Source organism: Cavia porcellus, unplaced genomic scaffold (genome assembly GCF_034190915.1).
Source record: "Cavia porcellus strain 051 isolate PalLab524CR breed Dunkin Hartley unplaced genomic scaffold, mCavPor4.1 scaffold_15, whole genome shotgun sequence".
NCBI classification, from domain to species: Eukaryota; Metazoa; Chordata; class Mammalia; order Rodentia; family Caviidae; genus Cavia; species Cavia porcellus.
The window spans coordinates 46,649,052-46,670,686 of record NW_026947498.1 but is presented as its reverse complement, the minus strand read 5'-3'; the positions used below and the strand labels follow the sequence as shown (position 1 = coordinate 46,670,686).

General features: G+C 37.2%; 1 protein-coding gene across 2 annotated transcripts in view; it reads right to left on the bottom strand.

The window, feature by feature from the left end:
• Tbc1d23 (TBC1 domain family member 23) overlaps positions 1 to 9,710 on the bottom strand; it is a 70,219-nt gene extending 60,509 nt beyond the window's left edge. The window contains exon 1 of one of the 2 annotated variants that reach the window (XM_003469242.5): positions 9,379 to 9,710. In XM_003469242.5, coding sequence (XP_003469290.2) covers positions 9,379 to 9,431 — 53 coding nt within the window. In that variant the 5' untranslated portion in view covers positions 9,432 to 9,710. The remainder of the gene's footprint in view (positions 1 to 9,378) is intronic. The other variant, XM_013151733.3, reaches the window with a different exon arrangement.
• Positions 9,711 to 21,635: the final 11,925 nt, after the last annotated feature.

Below are 21,635 nucleotides of genomic sequence, written 5' to 3'. Positions count from 1 at the left end.
GCAAAGGACAGGATAAGGTCACAACTGAGGATGCCTGACTCCTATCCCAATTAACCAAAGACAGTAGCTAGCTGGGCATGGTGGCATATACCTGTAATCCCAGTACATGGGAAGCTGAGGCAAGAGGATCATTGTGAGCTCAAGGCCAGCTTGGGCTACAAAGTGAGTCCAAGGTCAGTCTAAACTGCATAGTGAAACCCTATCTCAAAAAGAAAAAAAAAGGATTGTAGCTGCAGGCATCTCACTCCTGTAGTTAAAGTCAATCTGGAGACTCTCCTAAAATAGTTCTCCTAAATGAACATAGTCTTGTTACTTGGAGAGGTTCTTGAACCATTCCCAAAGTCCTGCTCAGTTTCCCATATTTTCTACTCTAATCTCTTCTCTTGTTTGAAAACCAAATAAATATGGGTGGCCCAGAGAAGTTGTTTGTCTCAGCCCTCCAGAGATGTCAAGAGAATCTTGAATTCTGCTAGAGGTTTCTAAACCTCCTCAAGCCCAAAAATCATATCACTTGTCTCTTTTATTCAAGCCTTAGCCACCTACTTGTTTGGGAGGTTGTGGTAGGCTTGATCAGTCTTCAATATTCAATCATACATCTATATGAGAAGGATACAACTTTCTGTAAATCACTTTTATACTTCAAAGGAAAAGTTAGAAACTCCTTAAAGGAAAAAATAATACAAGGGGATTATTTTAAAAACAAGGCTTTTATTTCTCCAATATCGCTCAATAAAAACAACAAAAAATTACTGAGTTGGAAAGGCTATTAAGACAGTACAACTGTGATTGGTATGGGTGGCATTCAACTGCAATCCCAGCACTCAGGAAGCTGAGGCAAGAGGATCACTGTGAGTTGGAGACCAGCCTGGGCTACAAAGGGAGTTCAAGGTCAGTTCAAACTGTATAATGAGACCCTGTCTCAAAAACAAAAACAAAAAAATATAATTGTTTAAATGTTCTAAGTATTACGCAATCAGAATAAATGAATTCCTTTTTAATATATAACAGACTATGATTATATTACTTTATAGAGTAACAGTTATATAATTTATAAAATGATACGTAAATATATATTAATATGTAATATGCCACATAATTCTATTTTCTGAATGATATATAGAACTATAAATTAAGGTAAAAATTACTTGATTTATCTGGTAAGGATATGAGAACATTAGTATAATAAAAACAAAAGGCACTATTATCAATCTTGAGTTGACTTTTCTGATGGATGCAAGAGTCAACATGGTACAACAGTTCACACATATCTTTACAGCCTTACAGGCACCACAAATAACCAACGCACAGATATGCTCAAAAACACGTATTTTTGGGGCTGGGGATTTAGCTCAGCGGCATAAGCACCTGCCTTGCAAGTAGGCCGTCGTGAGTTTGATCCCCGGTACTGATGAAAATGAAAATGAAAAAGACAAAAAAAAAAAAAAAAACACACACACACATATTTTTGAATACTGTATTTTCCAAAACACATGGCTGGTTAAACATATGATTAACGTATTTTTATATGGGTTCTCTGGGTGTCAAAGTACAAAGGTGCCTTGGTTCAGGAACGCTTTTGTCTGCAAACAATTTGGTTCACATACAGAAGCTTTTGGCAGAATTTCACTTTAGTCTGTAATCTCTGCATCATGTTACAAACTCAACCTTGGCCATCTTTCCCACACAACCAGAGCCATCTTATCCAATGTCATAGAACAAATTAAGTGTGTGAATTGAGGTACCACTGCATATTTAAATATGCAACATATATGCAACTGAGTTTAGAAAGAATACAAAGTTTAACGTGAAGAGACATGAATTTAAGAATTGAATCTTCCACTAACTGGATTGTCATCTAACTTCTCTAAACTTCTGCTCTCACCTCTAACAAGGCATTTACAATAATTCCCAAGGTCCCAGTCTCAATGCTGCTGTAACAAATGAGGTGGTATGTATAAGTATTACATGTAAATGGTAAAGTTTTATACAAATGTACAGTGTTTTCTTATATTCCATCATTATCAACCACATATTTTCCTTTCTCTTACATTCTCTTTCTAAAATTAAATACCACAATAACTTTTTAGGTAACAAGTTTAAAATAAACAAGCACACACTGCAACTGTCACAGTATGAAATGCTCTTATCTGCCAGATATGAAAAAAAAAAATTTAACCTTTGAGAAAATGAAGGAGGACTTAAAACAAATGATTTAACTAGTCATCATTTTCTTGGTTGGGTTAAACAGTTAGACAGACCCTAAAAATACCGTATTTCAGGAAATAGTTTTTTTAAGGTGGCTCTTAATTTATTGCCATTTTTATTTCTACTGGAAACAATCTGACCTTACAAATCTAATGTAAGAGACTCATTTGCCTTCCACTTGTAATTCTCAATATCTAAATAAGTCACTCAAAGCACTGCCACTTTTCAAACTGTCTGCTACAATCTTATTCTACTCTGCTTCATCATCTAATTTCCAAAACAATGGTAGACATCTTTACAGTATCTTTACACACTTCAAATACCTACAGTGCCCAAACAAAGCACAGTTCTAAGTTTAAAACTTTCAAGTTTTTATAGAACTTTACACAGCACTATGAATATAATCAGTATTCAATGAATGTTGAACTTCGAATGCTTTTCTAAACTATTTTAGAGGGAGGTCTATGTCTTTATACCTGGTAGAATCCATATTTTAGCTTTATGCAGCAGAACCATTCTAACATATTTATCAATTCTGTTCTGAAATCCTACTCATAAATTGATTGTATGTCACAATACATTTTACTGGGTGTTCAGAATAACCTAAGCCTCAGGAAATTTATACAGGAAATTTGTCACCCCTCCCACTGAAGTGAGTATATTTATATGGAAATAAATTCTTTAACATGCAAAAACAAATAACCCTAAACTCTGGATATTAAGATATCTATCTGAAAAAAATTTGAAAAGTGAATTATTATTTAGGATTTACTTTTAAAAACTATAAAATTTTCATTGTAATAGACATTATGTAAATAGTATAAACAAATAAGTCATCCTTAATTTTCATCCTTGTTTGCCCCCTAGTTACAGCATACAAAATCAAACCACTGTCACTGAATAACCTACCACTCCCAGGCTTGCTATGCTGTCCAAGCTGTCCTTGAACTTCCAGATTCAAGTGGCTCTCCAGCCTCAGCCTCCAGAGTAACTAGAACTAAAGCCCTACACAATGGTTCCTCTTTTTTTTTCTCTTTTTGAGACACAGTCTCAGGTAGTTTAGGCTGGCCTAATTTACTGTGTAGCTCAGGCTGGCCTTGAAATCACTGCAATACTCCTGCCTCAGCCTCTGAGTGCTGGGATGACAGCTGTGTACCACCATGCCTGGCTCTCCCCATTTTTTCTAAGGTAATATCTAGCCCTTCCAATCTCGTAAACTGTCAATAAACAGAAAATTTCTTCTATTTGCATATGAAACATATTTCTTTATTGACTATACCATGCCTAAAATGGCAATCTTAGTATGTATGTGATATTTTAAATCTTTCCTCATATTTTAATGCTTATGAAGCAGAAAACATTTAGAATACCATTTATGGAGTGCACAAAACTTTGAAAAAAGAACCAGTTATTCTCAAAACAGTTCCTATTCATATCTCACATCAACAATAGAAGCTTTTTTGTAGAACTGATCCTTTTACAATTTTAAGTAAAGTTTAGCAAAAATTTAAGGCCCATAAATTAAAAACTTGAATTAAAAGTGAATATTTTCAAAGAAAGAGACACAATAGTTACTGTTAATTATGGGTTGTCTTGTGGTAAAATGCTGTGTTGCTTGCATTGTTTTGATCTGATCTGCTTTGTTATGTCCTCTTTTATCTTAATCTGTTTTTAAAAAATAAAAAATAAAAAAAACAATGGAGAGGAAAAAAGTGAATATTGAGTTAAAATGTTAAAGAAATTCATAACACGAATACATATATCATTAAAGCCTATACTCAATTTTTTAAAATTATGAATTTAGATATTTAGGAATTATTTCAGGAAAATCAGAAAATAATCCAGCTAGTTTCACCAATACCATGAAGAGGATTGCAAATCTCTGAATTGTAACAATTTACTAATGCTTGCTTTTACAAATCCTGATTTTTACAATATAATTTTTATTTATTTATTTATTTATTTTTTTATTTAAGAGGAAAAAGAGAAAAACACAAAACAAAACAAAGCAGTGTAAGGTTACACATAATACAGAACTACAAAAAAAAACATAACAGTAAGAAATCACCTGTTAATAGATTACATATTATCATCTTGGAGATAGTTGCTCAAATCACAGTATCAAAGAATACAAAGTAGACATTCAAATAGAGAGACTGCAAACAGCTGTGTTCAATGATCCAAAAACATTAATATAGTCAGCTATTTAACATCCCTAAACACACTTGCTGTTATATCCGTTAGAGCTCTTTTTTTTTTTTTTCCCTCCCTCTCTTTTTTACAACAAAATTTACACATTTTGGATTTTATTACTCCTTAGTTCTTATTACTTTTTTGGGGGGGAGAGAATAAAGTCAAATATGGCAAAACAAAGCTGTAAGTCAAAACCAAGGATAGACATAGCACATGATGTAGAACAGAGTACAAGGTCATCAACAATGGTTATCAACATTGTCTCTTGTTTCCTTAAAAGGAATTGTCCATCTCATTAGATATTATAAAGCCGGACAAAACAGTGGAGAACAAGACCAATAAAACTTAGGCATTGTGAACATTACAGGACTTCCAAAGGAGACAATAGTCAAACCAGAATGGGCATCTTTGTGAATCTTATTGCCTTCAAATTAGTTGCCTATACCTTCAGACTTGCTACTATCGCACAGAATGGAACAGAGTCTAATCAGTCAAAACAAGATCTTGGGAGTATTACAGGACTTCAAAACAAGTTAATAGGAGATCAAAAAGAGTTACTACTATATATCCTAATTTTTTAAATTTTTCCCTTAATTAAAATAAACATAAGAAATAGCTAAATAATTTTTTTAAAGAATAGTAGTTACCATAGTGTCTGTCTTTTTCCTTAAAATATTTGGATAAAACTTCATATACTATAGCTTCAAATATTTCCATATCAAAAAGCCCAGAATAAAGCCTTCTTTCTAATTAATAAGTGAAAATTTTATAAGGCTTCAAGGCCACATAATGGGGAATCATGATTATCACATATTTTTATATATTTGAATCATTACTTACATTAGGGAAACTATTCGGTATTCATACATGCGAGATTGATTTATTTCACTTATGAGTATGGTCTCAAGCTGCGCCCATTTATTGATAAATATCTCAATGCGATCCTTCTTTATAGCTGAATAATACTCCATTGTATAGAAATACCACAACTTTTTTATCCATTCCTCAGTTGATGGACACTTGGGTTGTTTCCAAGATCTGGCGATTACAAATTGTGCTGCTATAAACATAGGTGCACATATATCCCTGTGGTATGATGCTTTCAGTTCTTCTGGGAATATGCCTAGAAGTGGAATAGCTGGAATAAATGGGATTTCCAATCCCAACTTTTTGAGAAACCTCCAGACAGACCTCCACAAAGGCTGTACCAGTCTACACTCCCACCAACAGTGCAGGAGAGTTCCTTTTTCCCCACAGCCTCTACAGCATTTGTTGTTGTTGGTTTTCTTGATCCTGGCCATTCTTTCAGGAGTGAGATGGTATCTCAGTGTGGTTTTAATTTGCATTTCTCTAATGACCAATGATGATGAGCATTTTTTCATGTATTTATTTGCCATTTGCATTTCTTCATCTGAGAATTGCGTATTCATCTCAGATGCCCATTTTTGGATTGGATCTTTGAATTTTGGAGGTCTGAGTTTTTTTAATTCTTTATATGTTTTAGACAAGAGTCCCTTGTCTGAGAGAGAGTTCACTAAAATCTTTTCCCAGTTTGTGGGTTTTCTTTTCACTATGCTGGAGATTTCTTTTGACATGCAAAAACTTTTTAATAAGAAGTGGTCCCAGTTATTGATTCTGGGAAGTATTTCCGGTGCAGTTTGAGTCCTATTCATGAATTCTCTACCTACTCCTATGTCTCCAAGGTTTCTACCCAATCTGTCTTCCAACAGATTTAGCGTTTCTGTTTTAATATTCAGATCTTTGACCCATTTAGATTTTAATTTAGTACATGGTGATAGACATGGGTCTAGCTTTAGTTTTCCGCAAATGGAGAGCCAGTTTTTCCAGCACCATTTATACAATATAATTTTTAAATTTAAATTATTCTAAACTATAAACATTTTTAAAATGCTTTCACCATGCTCTCTGTGCTTACGTGACTGAAGTTCAAGAACGCTAATGCGCTTAGGCAGTTTCTGACTACTGTGGCTTTCTATTAGGAATAAGCATTATACCAGCTAACAATTAGCTCACTGGCGTCAGGAAATTTATATGAAATGGCAAGTTTGGTATCCTACTGCACATGATTCAACAAAAGCCTGCTTTCAGCCAGGCAGTCGCACAAGCCTATAATTCTTGTACTAAAGAAGGCTGAGCCAGGAGGATCACAAATTTGTGCTCTGCCTAGGCAACCTCAAGAGATCCTGTTCCAAAATTTAAAAGGAGGGTAGAGATAGGGTTAGCTCAATTGTCGAGCAGTCCTAGGTTTGACCCCCTAGTACCATACACACACACCAAAAAAACCCCTCTGCATTCATTCATGCATACATTCATTCAATGTTTACCAAATCTCCTATCAGCCACTGTACTTGAGGAGTCTGCTCTCTAAAGAGCAATGGTTAGATAAATCATGAAATAATACCTTGTATGATACAGTATAACAAATAATATATAAAGATACCTAAGACCTACTTAGTCTGAGATTTACATCATTCAGCACCTTGTTTATTGAAGGATGGTCCATGAACCAGTGGAATTGATACCATCTAGAGGATAAAACAGAATCTCAAGTCCCACCCCAAATCTACTGAATCAGAATCTGCATTTCAACAAGCTCCCCAGGTAATCCCAATGTATATGCAAACCTGGAGAAGCACTAATTTAGAACATAACTAAAAACTAGTAAATAAGTAAAAGTTGTATTAGAGATTTCATGTACTTTTAAGATATTCAGGCCCTGTGTTGAGACTTTCTAAGAATATACACACAAATTTTAACAGGTCACCTAGTTTCACAGGTTAGGAGTAAACTGGAAAACACTCTGACAAGAAACAAACAGTAAAATTTGATCAAAAGCAATTTCAATGGCTGTGTGGGACCACAATCATTTACATCTCCCCAGAAAGAGACCTCACTGCATTATACTAGTAAAAAATTAACTGATGCTCCTAAATGTACCTCCTGTAACTAAACCAAAAATTCCTGGAGGATAGAAATCTAGTTTTATTCTTACACAGTTTTACATTTGTAAACTGATGATCCTTAGTCATTAAGATAAGTTTAGGTCAGATGGTAAGACATACAATATAATACATTTTAGAAAACATTTCACCTGACGAAGTTAAAATAAAAACATTTACTCCCCAGTCAATAACAATCCCTTCACCAGTCGTTGTAGAAGAAAGGGCTTTAATGAACCTTTGGCTCCCAATGTCTTTTCTGACTTTATTCACACTCATGGTGGGGGAGGGGGATATATTGTATCAAAAAACAAAGGAGAGAGAAATGTCAGGGAATGGAGAGAGAACAGAAATCACAACAGGTGATTTCAGGGTTCCTATATTCATGAATATAAAACAAAACTAAGAAGCCTCACTGAAACACAGTAAGCCTAGACAAGAATAAATGCCATCTCTAGCAACCATTCATTCCAGGTTGCTTTCCTGGAACCAGACCCACACGCACAATCTTAAAATCTTAACAGCTGGATGTGATGGCCCACGACTGTAATCACAGCACCCAAGAGGCTGAGGCAAGAGGATCTTTGTGAGTTCAAGCCCGGCTTGGTAAGTATTTCCTCCCGAGGCCCTCAGTTAGCTGACTACCTCCATTTATAATACAATGCACTCTTACAAAATAGCAAACTTCATTTTGTAACCAGCTAGGTCATTTTCTAAAGTTTTGCCTTATTACTGAGTGTACTTGTCACAGTTCCCCAATTCCAATATAAACAAAATTAATATAAAGAAATTACAACTAAGTCATCATAAGTTTTTCTTTTATACGTTCAAGACTATAAGTACTAAAATAACGTATAATGTTAGCTATATTAGCTATTTCTTTCAACAGTTTCCATTTTTTTCCTCAGAGATTAAAATCAAAGTCAGCCGGTGTGATAGTGCCTGCCTGTAATTCCAGCACTGGGGAAGTTGAGGCTGGACGGTCACCGTTTTGAGTTCTAGGCCAGCCTGAGCTACATACTGACTTCAAGGCCAGCCTGAAGCCACTGTCACAAATCAAAACAAAATAAAATAACAAAACAATGCAACAATAAAGTAGAAGCCTACCAATATCTCCTATTGTATTTAAACAGAGTGCCAGGGAGTTATTTATACACATATAATGCAAGCCATCCAAAAGTATCTAATACGTGTGGTCAATACACTTCGGATAAACCATGAAAATTACACAAGCTTCTCAAGGTTCATTTACAAAAAGAAAAGAAAAGAGAAAAAGAACAGTGTGCTATGAATATCAACTACCTCAACAAGTATCAGCGGTTCCAAAGGTTGACGACACCGGGTGAGTAATGAAAAAAAAAAAAAATTACTGGAAGTCTACCTTGCAACCCAGGTATAAACAGGTAAGCATACAAAGACCGGAGCAGCAAGAACACAGTCCCACAATGTATCGACAGCTATGAAATTAAGTAGTGAAAAAAGTGATAAGGAAAAAGATAATTTGTATGGCAGAGGCGAATGCTGGAAACTGTTGGAAGACAAAATGAAACAAAAGATAAATAAGATTAAAAAATAATAACTATGGAATAGAAGTCCTCTCCGGATGTATCTCTTTGCCCTAAACCTCCGGCAAAGGTTGGATGGTGATTTTAAAGTCATTCCAGTGCCTCCAATTTACACCCCAGGAACTTCCTCCTTAAACAGCCTACTCCTGCTCCTCTGGCCACGGACTCTGGCGAACCCCACCACTGAAGCCACTCTCTCCAGCACTTTTCGGAGACTAGAGGACGAAGCAGGGAACTAGAGTGAGGCCCAGCAGCTGGACGCCACCCCTCTCCAAGTGGAGCCCCAGCCCTTGGATCAGGACCTGGCAAGCAGAGGGGGCGGGGCAGACCACCGACTTCTCCGGCAACCGGCCTTGCCGCTCCATCCCGGCGCCAGCCCGCCCACCAGGTGCAGGCAGGATGATGAGAAGGAAGAAAATAGGGGCCGGGAGAATTAATCCTGGGCTTTCACTCACCAGCCGTCGCCGCTGAAGGCTGGCAGCGGCAAGACCTCTTCTCCTTCCGCCATTGCTGTTGACGTCCACGTCACTTTGCCGAAAAGTGGACCTGGTGCCGAGACAGACTCTGAGAGCCAGCGTCGTAAAAGGTCTTTGGAAGTCCGGGACTGAGCTTCTCCACAAGGAAAGAGGGTGGAGGCAAGGGAGGGGAAGAACACAACGTCACGGCGTCCTGAGGGCAAAAGACGTTTGAGGGAGGAGACTTGGTGGCGTCCGCTGCCCCGACAAAGACTACAATTCCCAGAATGCCGCGGGCACAGTGGGCGGGCCTTGGCAGACTCACGTCCCAGTGGGAGGCTTGGAGAGTGTGAAGCGTCAGTGCTTGGCGTGCTCTGAGCGTCTTAGTTCCAAATTGGTGTGGAATTTAAATAACCTGGGTGCTAACCTGTGGAATGATACAGTTCCTATTTACACCCCAGGAACTTCCTCCTTAGCCAGCCTACTCCTGCTCCTATATACATTCTATACATTTATAGAAAATGTATAATACATTGTCTAAATTGTATTATACTGTATGTCTTACCATCTAACCTAAACTTATCTGAATGATTAAGGATCATCAGTTTACAAATGTTAAAATGTGAGGTGAGGTAAGAATTTACATGAGGAAGGAGTAAAAGGAGACCCTTTACAATTAATTTCTTACTGTAACATTTGAAGAAAGAAGATGTAAGGAAAATGTAGACTGTCCCTGTTTGTGGGGTCCAACCAAAACTACAAATGGAGGTCGACATTCTTTTTTTTTTTTTCCTGAGTACTTATAAGTTACGAATCAAGCTGAGTAGTAAATAAAATGTGTTCTAGCCTCCTACATTAAGTGTCATGTTCAAATTTAAAGTTTTGGAAATGGAATTCCAAATAGGGACAGCCCCCCAAGCTTCTTGCTTTATCATCACATGTCCCTTTACCCCTCACAAACTCCTCGGACTCCCCAAATAAGCTCCATCCACATCACCTGCACGATCAAAATACCTACCTTCCAACCGCCCTTGAGCGCCCCAGGAACACGAGTGAGCACACAGTAGGGAAATGGACCTAAGGAGATACTTGTGTGAGTCCTGGAAACTATGGTGAAGTAGAACTATACATAACAATGTGGATATATCTGAAAATTTGGGGTGTTCATTGCTGATCACCTTGTATTATGCTTTTACATTATCTATTATGTCCACCCTTTTGATTTGACTGACTCTGTTCTGTTATGTCACATTTGGTTTTACTCTCTTCCAAAAAAGTAATAAGAATTGTGGGAGCAACAAAACCCAAAATGTATAATTGTCATTGTACAAAAGAGAGGAAAAGAAAGTGTTCTAAACGATATAACTGCATGTATATTTAAGTGTATAAGATAGATAATGATATTACTGAGTTTTGTTGGCTCATTGAACACAACTGTTTGCTGTCTCTTTTGGAATGTTCACTTTATAAGCTTTAATTTTGTAACTTGAACAACTATTTCTAAGATGACAATATGTGATCCATTAACTAGTGATTTCCTACTGTTTATTTTTTTTCTGTAAATCTGTATAACTTGTACCCTTTCTCTGCTTTTTTTTTTCTTTTTCTCCTTAAATAAAATTTAAAAAAAAGAAAATTTGGGGTGTTAAATGAGCAAAATAACACACCAAGAGTATCATTTATATTTGTTGTTAAAAAGAAAACAATGCATTATAAATAGATGCATGTGTACTAAAATTTGTATGGAAAATAAGAATGACAGTGCATTTAGGATGACAAGAAATTGCTTTAAGTAAAAATGAAATTTTTCTTCTTAGGGAATTAAGTCTCCCATTGTTGCCCAGAATGTGCATGACTCCAGGCTGGTGTAAACCTGGGATTGTTTGGTGAACTCAAACAATCCTACAATCTTCCTGCCTGGCTCATCTGAGTGATTTGGATTACAGGCACTTGGCACTATACTTGCCTTACGTTTTTAATGTTTGTTTTTAAGAACAAGAAATAGCTACCAAGTTATATGGTATTCTTTATAAAGTCTGTTCTTTGCTATATAAAATGTTTAGCAATTTTTAAAACTTTGGTTAAAATACAATACAGAACAGTTGAGGTATCTCATTGATCACCGTAAATACGGTCACTCTTTTTCTAAAAGGGACATAATCCATAAAGCTGCCTGCATATTGCTGCACTCTAAGCTCCAGATCACTGTGTGATGTTCAGTTCTTCCTTGGGGAAAATTCCTTTTCATATGGAATGAAGCTCTGGATGCGCTATCAAGTAGACCAACAGGTATGAATTCCAGCTCAAATTATTGTAATGTGCAGGACCTTTGTTGGGTCCCTTTAGTTGTTGCCAGTGGTTTTCAGAAGCTTTTCTGAAATTATTTTAATACTATTCAGTCAATCACATGACATGTAATTGTTCACTGGCTAAGGTGATTCTCACCCTAAATTGTGACTCATTTAAGGATAATCAAATTAGTGACTCCTTTGCTGTTTGTTTGAAAAAAGTATTACTGTATTTTTCTTAGTTACTTTTTTCATTTGGTGAGAACGAAATACCCAATACCCAAAGTTAAAGAAGGAGAGGTTTATTTCAGCACCCAGTTTGTAGAGGTTTCAGTCCATAATCATCTGGCTCCAAGGCAGGGTGGCATAGAAGAGGGGTATCACAGAGAAGAAACAGTCCATGGCAAAGCAGGGCAAGCAGGAGGCAGAAAGCAGTGAAGTAGCAAAGAACCCGCTGCCAGCAGCAAGCAGTAACAAGAAACCTCTGTCTCTCCCTTAAATTCCATCCAGACTATCCACGTTAGGGTGCATAGCACACACACCCAGGGTGGGGCCTGTTAATCCCAGCATCACAAAATCTCAGAATCATGCACCCTAGATCCAGGCACCTCCAAAAACCCACCTATGACCTACAAATCTTTGGGGGGGAACATCTAGACACAAGCCATAACAGTATTAAATGTATGTCATTTGAAATTTTTATGCAATTCTTCATTCTGTAAAAGTAAATGCAAAACTGTCTTCCATTTTCTTCAGTAGGGTGAGAACCAGCTAAATAAATGTATGCCCGAGCAATATTGTAAGACCTCATTCTTAGGCAAGTCCTGAGCTTGGTTTAATGCTCTGCTGTTGTCATCTTAAAACTTTAAAAACTTGTTAGGAAAAGGAGCCCCTTACTTTCATTTTGCACTGGGGCTTACAAATTAAATAGCAATTCCAGATAGGGTCAGTAGCATATTGATCTATAATAGTACACAATTTCAGTGACAATCGTTTGGTAATGATATCTTCAAGATATTTGTATCATTGGCTCTTTACTCATCAACTTGTCTATTTGATACTCACTTTGAGATAATGATATTGACATAACCAATCATAGTCAATTATGACATAATTGACATAATGATAATGATATTGAGGTAATGATTTGAGATAATGATATTGAGATAATGATAATGACCATGGTGATGTCCTCTCTCCTCCAGTGATGATCCTGGGAATCTCTCTGTGAAGTCAAATCCTTGAAACCTAGTATACCATTCTTCTTCTTTGAACAGATTCCATTGATTAATTCTCTATAGTGTTGGCTGGATTTAGGTTGTTAAAATCCAGTCTGCTGCATGACTACAAATCGCAACAATAGGTAAATCTGATCATAAGACTTTCTCATCTTTCTTTTTCTTTTTTTTTTTTTTTATTTAAAGAAAAGGAAACGAAAAAAAAAATACATGGAGATTAAAGAAAAAAAGGGTAGAAAAATAATACTAAATTACAGACAAACAAAAGGTAAGAAATTGCCAGTTGATAAGTTACAAATTGTCTTCTTCGAAATGGCTGTTTAGGTTATAGAATTAAAGTATTTAGAATGACATTCAAAAAAGTGACCCTACAAACCATTCTGCTCTATGGCCGAACAAAAGCTCCGTAATATGATTATCAGTCCCACCTATTTGTTTTACATCTCTAAGAGGATAAGGTTAATCATATCAAAACAGAACAGAACATTTAAAAAAAAAATAAAAAACAATTTAAAGAAACACAGATTTCAAAGCAAGTCCACCGGAGATCTACCTTATCCAACTGTCTCTAGCCTCTTACAAATAGTTGTCCCTAACTTCACCCACTTTCTATACTTATTGCATATTATAGAACTAATCAAATCATTACAGGATGATGGAGTCTCTTTAGGTCCTCAAGTTCCAAATTAGGGAAGACATTTCCAACTACCATCGCATCTCTCATTCTCTTTGTGATAGCCGTCCCCATCTCTGCATATGCTGAAGTTGAACTGAAGAAACCAGTCCAGAGTCATTTTAATCAGCAAGCAATAGGTTGCTAGAATTTATATTATAATGCTACAAAATAAGCCTCGGGTTTTTCAGGTCTCTTCCTCAGAGTATTTGTTCCTATCCTCTCTGTATTATAGGGAAAACCAAGTCATAACAAGACAGCGAAACAATTTCCTAGATAAACATGCAATGGATAAGACTTACAAAACTATAATATAAATGATCTTCCGTAGCTACTATGTTTTCTCTTGTTATTTTCAATAGATTTGTCGACAACACTGGCTTATTATAGTTAAATATACTATCACCTATTTTTATAAAAACTTATCTTTGACTGCATTGTAGTATTTGAGAGCTGTTACTGATTCATACCAGTATGGATATCCTTTACATCCTGTCATGCTCAGAGTAGTTTCCTCTACTTTTAGGGTTGATTCTAACACGCATACGGATTTCAAATAGGATCAGTCAAGGCCAACCAATAGTCTTATGATTCAGATACAATTAAGATCAGTCATAGTAAGACAATGTAAGTAATACAGGATTTCAGCTTAAGTCAATAGGAAAGTAAGGATGGTTACCATGGTATAACCTGCTATTTTTGGTTCTAGAGGTCTGTGTCCTCAAATCTGATATGAGTGGACAGACCAGAACAAATTTAATTCAATCTAAATATGGCACTAGGACTACTGTGTCTTTTAAATCGTTATACACCATTAGCAATGACCTCTGCTTTTTTTTTTTTAAATATAGTTTCAGAGCTGTCTCTACCAAAGACTAGCTTACCGTCTCTGCCTCATGTCTGCTACTCCACTTTTCTGCTATAATTTGTCCACCTTATTCCCTTATTCCATGGTCTGCCCCGTACACTGAGGCCTCTCTGCCACGTAGCTGTAATCCTGATATCTCTTCCTCTCTTTCTCTGTAATGTCCTTCAGCGCTCTCTGTAGGGTTGGATTGGTGGCCACGAACTCCCACAGTTCCTCCTTGTCTTGAAAGTATCTTATTTCTTCATTAATTTTTAGAGAGAGTTTTGATGGATATATGAACTTAGGTTGCATATTTTTTTCCTTCAGGACTTGGAATATTTCTCCCCACTCCCTTCTTGACTTAAGAGTTTGTGTTGATAAGTCTGCCGTTATTTTGATAGATTTCCCGTTATAGGTAACCTGCATCTTTTCTCTGGCTGCTTTTAGTATTCTGTTTTTTTGGTGGATTTCTGGGATCTCGATTATTATATGCCTAGGCATAGATCTGTTTTGGTTGTAGGTAGCTGGCGTTCTGTATGCTTCTTTTATCTGGATATCATTTCTTTTTGCTATACATGGGAAATTTTGCTTTAATATCTCTGTGAATATTTTTTGTATTTCATTTTTGGATGTTCCTGCTTCCTCACTCACATTCTTTATTCTTAGGTTATGCATCTTTTTATCATCTTCCAGTTTTAGAATTGCTTCTTTCTGGTTCCTTGTTATTTTTAAGAGGCTTTTTCTTTCACGTTCATAAGCCCTAAATCTCTCTTCAAGTTTCAGAAGGTTGTCTTTAGTTTCTGTCAAGGCATTTTGCCAATATTCAATGGAGTTTTTAATTTCCTGATTTTCTCTTTGGATCTGTTTCATGTATTCTAAGTTATGCTTAAATTCTTCAGATGCTTCTCTTTCTTTTCTGATTTCCTCAGTTCTTCCATCTGTGTTCTCTTGGGCAGGGCTTGTCATTTCTTTAATTAATCTCTTTATATCTTGCCTCACTTGGATCAGGAGTACATCTTTAAATTCCTCTATGAGATCATGTAAATACTTTTTAATTTCGGCTGATGCTGAGTCGAGCAATGGATGGTTACTGTGCTTGTTCTCTTCAGTGTTTAGTTCTCTTGGGTTTAATTTCTCCTGTTGAACAGCTGGAGTTTTTTTTTATTTTTATCTCTTGTCATGTTTCTGGTTTCTTTCAGACTGTCCTGGAGTTCTCTGGCCCTCTCCGAATTGCTTAGGGCCTTTCAGAAGCGTGCTGGCTTGAGTTTTTGCTGTCCTCCCCAATTTGCTGTTATCTGGGGTAGGCTGGGATGCAGGGGCGGTACAGTCTAGTCTCTAGCCTCTGTGTCAGTTAGTTCATAAATTAGGCTGTACTTTCTGGTTGTCACTGAGTTGTGACCATTCTGCATCCGCCCATTGGGCCCCAAGCAGAGGCCTGATCTAGCCCCAACAGCTCTTGCCAGTTCTCCCTGAATCAGAAGCAGCTGGGTAATGGCACAGGATTCTGCCCAGGTCCCAGCGGTTCTCTTCCAAACCTCTCTGTGATAGGAGCTCTAGAAAAGCAGATCTGCCCAAAACCAAGATGGCTCCCACTAAGTTCTCCGTGCGGAGCTGAAGCCAGCAAGCAATCAGACTCTGCCAGGACTCAAGATGTCTTCCACCAGCCCTCCCTACAGGGGGTCCTGGTGATGTCACCAAGCTGCGGTTTCAGCCGCCAGGCTAATATGTCTGCACCAGATTCTGTGTTATTGATTTCCCCGTGGTGGCGGGCCAGCTGTTCTCTGGCCAAACCCAGCCGCCGTGGGGTTTTCTATACTCACCAGAGTCCGGTGCAAGTCCCCGCTCCGGGACCGCCACACACCAAGCCGTCCACTTTTCCCCACCTCGCGGCTCAGCGCTGACTGGTCAGATTTCTGTGCACCGTTTAGATTCGAAACGCCAGAGCTCTGTACATCTGCTCTGGTGCAGCGGTGCAGAACTGGCTGCCGCCTGGAGTCTCGATCTGGGTCTCAGTTTCCGCAGTCCCCAAAAGCAACTCAGCTTTTCGTGTTGGGTCCACGAGTCTGTTCGTTGATTTAAGGGCGCGGGATTTGCAGCCTCCGGTCTCAGCACGACTTTAAATCCTCCAGCTGTACTGTCTTGGTTGATAAGAATCGCTATGGATTTGTCTGGTCCTCTCCATGCTGTCTTTTTTTTTTTTTTTTTTAGCTTTGAGTTTGAATTCTCTGGAGAGATTCTTCGCTCGATCCCCTAGCACGCCGCCATTTTCTCTCCCATCTTTCTTTTTCTAGTTTCTCAATGTCATCTACACCTTCATCTAACCTTGCCTGGTAGACACAAAACAGTGAGTAGTTGAATTAGTGCAGATCCTGCTGATTGTTGAGTTTTAGGATCATAAGCCCTTACTTTTGTTCTGGACTTGGTATGTCCACATTTCCCCCCAGTGTCTGATTTACTGAGATGATAAGAATTGTGTAATGTCCAAAGAACATATTCTAACAAGTTTTTCTGGGTGCAGCTTCTCTACAGAACATATTCTAGCTGGCTTCAAGGTTTTATGCAGTTAACTGATAGGCAAAGTGGCATATGCTTGTAAACCCAGCACTAGGGAGCCTGAGGCAGGAGGATTGGTGGTGAGTTTGAGACCAGTCTGGGCTTCATAGTGAGTTAAAGGCCAGCTTGGACCTCATAGTGAGAACTTGTCTCAAAAAAAAAAAGGACTATGGAGGTAACTTTCTGAGGTGCATGTCTGTGTGTGTGCACACTTGCATGCCTGTGTATATGCACATTTATGCTTTCAAGAACTCTCGAATTGCTACCATTTACCTGGATTGCTGTAAACCTAAAAATAATCAGCTTGGAATTACAAGTAGAATTTGTTAATTCCCAGGAGTAGACCTCTACTTAAAATAAAACCAAACCACTTTATAAAAGCTACTGAAGATTTCATTATGAAATATACCTAATGTATTTCATATATTCTCATACATTCTTCCCTCAATTATAAGATTTCATCAATGATGCTAACTACTTACTCTTTCTGCTTTTGTATTTCATTATATCCTTCTGTGTTAGAAGGGTTTAGAACTTTTTTCCCCATAAACCTGGAACTATGCTACAGTGATGTCAATAGTAGCAGTCACTGGATCTGTGCCCAATGCCACTGTTCCAAGTATGTTTCCAAGGAAGGGCTATTCTGTCACATGATCAACATGGACTGTATCCATTGCTTTTGTGCATATAACTGCAGTTCTCACATCCAAATGGAAAGCTATAGCATTTTTTCATAAAATCAAATTTCATTTTTATGAAGAAAAAATTAAAAGTGTACTGCTTTGATTGAAATTGTGAAAAAAATTCCCCAAAATCTTGTTTATCACTTGTTTGATGCCATATAATTATGTAATTTATGTTGTTTTATATGTATTTACTTCATACTATGCCTGTGACACATAGTAGAGATCCGTGATAAATGTTTGTTAAATGAACAAAATGGCTACCTTCCCCCAGAGTAAGAATTCAACAGAAACCATCAAACTTGCCCCTGAGACACTTGCTCACGTCATCTCTGCCCTGTTTACTTCTATAAATTTATAACTGATTATTAGCAAGCCTTCTCATCTGGGCACTGAGTCATATAGCATTAATAATCGTTAACTCCAAGACTGGCAACCATTTTTAAGCTCTTTTGTAGACTCCACCAAATGTAGGGCTAAGAAAATAAATGGTGTCCCGAAATTTTTGTTGAAAAACAAAATATTCATTTTGTTTCTATAAGAATGTGTTTCAGAATTCTAAACTTTCCCAAAGATTTTCCTTTTTATCTTACAAAGGAAATGTTTTCACAACCATCAAAATTATTTCAGTTGTTTGTAACTTTAAATAGCCATCATTCCCAAGTTCTAACTCAGTGTGGGCAACTTAGTTGATTTAGTAAGTCCCTATCTCAAAATTTTAAAAATTATTTAAAAAAATGTCTGAGGATATAGCTCAATGTGAAGCCCTCAGTAACCACACCCCTGCCACTCCCCTCAAAAAAGAGGACAAAAAGACTGTGATACCCTGCATTCCAAAGCCTGGTGTTTAACTTGATGAAAAAGCTAATTAACTTCCATTCACATATAACAAGTAAATAATTGGCACTAATTTCAACATCTGTTTTAAATTCATTTAAAAGTGTTGAGCAGTGATAAAAAGAATTGAAAATCACAATATTTCTCCATTACCCTAGTAGTTGTCTTTATTAATTAAAGTCAATTTTTTATTAGGTTGTGTAAATTGTCCCAGAGTATACATTTGGGTAGACACTGACCCATTATTGAGACTGGAATGTCAGTGCTTTTACTTGGGAGCATATTCTACCCTTTCCTCATTCCAATTTGTCCTCAGATGTTCCAGGTGAAAAGTTTTTTTGAGGGGTTGGGTCACTACTGATTTGAAACAGGGGTAATAAACAATATGTTAACTGGACCTAGATTTAGATTTTAGACCAAAACTTCCTGCTTTTTGTGGGTTAACTTTTCTAAGGACACATACACCCACAATCTGAAAATAACATCTTAGTGGCGGTGCTGTTCTTTTCTCTTTATACATCTATAAATTGTTTCCAATAAATATGTGTTAGGTTTGTTATGAGAATAAAGTACGAGAAAGCTCTATAGTTACAGATTTTAGGAATGTCAGCCAACCACTGATATAACATGAGACAACATGTTAGGACTCATGACAGAGTTGTATGTAATGTATATGTATATGAAGGCATGCTCTGATTTGATTCTCCCTAAACATTTTAGTATTTTGACACCATGTTCCCGTTCCTCTCTGGCCCCCTCTCTGTTCTTTGAAAAAGCCATGCTCTTTCCCAACAGAAGGCCTCTGCACATGCTCTCTTCTCTACCATAAGAAAGCTCCCCACACACAGACCCTAACAAACATACACCTAGCATCTAGTTAGCCTCTATTCTTACTTCAGTTCACAGCTCAACCTTCCAGTCACCTCAGAGAAGTGATAGGGAAGCCTTTTGAACTATTGGTTCCTTTCTTAAATAGGTGTCTCTAGATACGCTACTAATTTGAATAGCGGCATTGAGAAATTTGGGAAAAGAGAAGGCAAGTAGAAAGAAATGTATCCTAAAATGGTATTCATATTTTAAAATGTTTCTTCTTGATATATGTGGGCTTGTCTGTTTCTCTTTTAAATTTACTTATTGTTCTTTGTAGATGTTTCTACTGTGGGGAGGTAAGAAAAATCTTGAAATCTTTTACAGGTCATAAATCTCTTCAGTATCTCCAAATGATCTCATTTGGACAATTTTCTTCCAACAATCATTTGCAGAGCTCTTTAGGATAGACTGTTCTCTTCAAGGCCCTAGTGGGAATGACTTTACCTTCTATATTTACTTCTCTACTCTCTTATTTAGCACAAGTTCAGCTTACCATTGTGTTTTTCAATCTTCTGAGAATCAGAATAATTCAAATAACTTAAAACTCCTAAATCATAGTGTACAATTATCACTCACAGGGACTCCGACTCTGTTGGTCTGTGGCCAAACCTTAGGTATGTCTTAAATTTTCTCTAGGCAATGCTAATATACAAGGAACACTGACTTACTAGCCTAGAATAATCTCAAAAGGGAACATATATCCAGGAAACTGGAGAACTCTTGACTTCTGGGAATCCCAGCTTGGTTGATTCTACTGGAATGTTTCTTACAAGTGGTTTCTGAGACAGCACCAGACCTGCTTATTCACAAAGGCACAGGAAAAAGGCAGAAAGCCCCAAGAAGATGAGATATAGTAGAGATTCTATAGTAGAATCTCTATCTGTAGTAGAGATTCTTCAGAAAACTAAAACTAGAAGTTCCATTTGATCCAGTTATTCCCCTTCTAGGTATCTTCATGAAAGAGTTAAAAATATTGTATCACAGTGATACATGCATGCCCATATTTATAGTAGCACAATTCATCATAGCTAAATGTTAGACTTAGCCTATATGTCCATCAATGGATGAATACATGAACAAAATGTGATATTTATGCACAACAGAGTCCATAAAGAAGTATAAACTTGAGTCACTTGTAGGAAAATGGATGCACCTTGAGACTAAATTGTGAAGTGAAATAAATCAAACACACAAGCTCAAATATCACATGATTTCTCTTATATGAGAAACAGAATAAAAATAAATAGCACAATAATGGATAAATATTAAGAAGTGGGGAGATCTTTCTCAAAGGAGGGAGGAGAGAAGAAAGGAAGGGAAGAGAGAAGTCAAAAGGAATTGTGGTGTGTTATGTGCATGTACCAACTTCACACAAGGAATGTAAGCATTGTGTACTGCAAACGTGCACCCACAAAGTGAAAGGGATCAGCAGATGGGGAGGAGGGGAAAGAAAAGGGATGGAAAAAGGAATTAAGATATGTTGTGTACATGTACCAGCTTTATACGAGGGATTGAACCATTTGTACTACATACATGTATTAATAAGTGAAAATAATAAGAAGAAAGTTGATTAGTGGAGTCATGGCAGTGAATTAAGACTGACGATTTGGGGCTACCAGGTTGTAGAAACTAATTTGATCACTTGTACAACTAATTTAGAAACAGTCATTCATGAAAAGAGGCCAATCAAATGCCCGTGGGAACCTCAACAAATGCTATTATCTGTTCCAGTTTCACAGACTTTAAGAGCAAGCAAATATTATTTCAGGAATTTAGCACAAGGGGAAACTAAGGCCCTGAAAGGCATAGGCTTTAGGTTTTTGGCATAGTCCAGCTGTCAGGACTCCAGGCTCACAAACTCTAGAAGTTATTTCCAGCTGAAGACATTATCCCACCTGAAGAGACTCTGACACAGAATACTTGATCTCTAATCCTGACTTCATAATGAACCAAAGACATATGGCTCTGCTTGAAGCATCTCTGCTCTCTAGGCTTTGGTTTCCTCAGATGAGGTAAATTGAGCTGGATGGTTTATCTAGATTCTCTTTAGCTTTAATAAGTGACGCTAGGTGGCACTCATGTAACTCCAGCGGGAGTGGTTGGCGCTAGTTGGTTCCTTTTATCCATTAAAAGACCAGGGACCTACCAGGGATAATTGCAGATACAATGAACTTTTTAGAAAGATTGCTTGGGTCTCCTTTTATTAAGAAAAGCTTTTGAATCTGTGTTGTATTTTCACCAACTGTTTCCATTAGTTGTATACTTTTG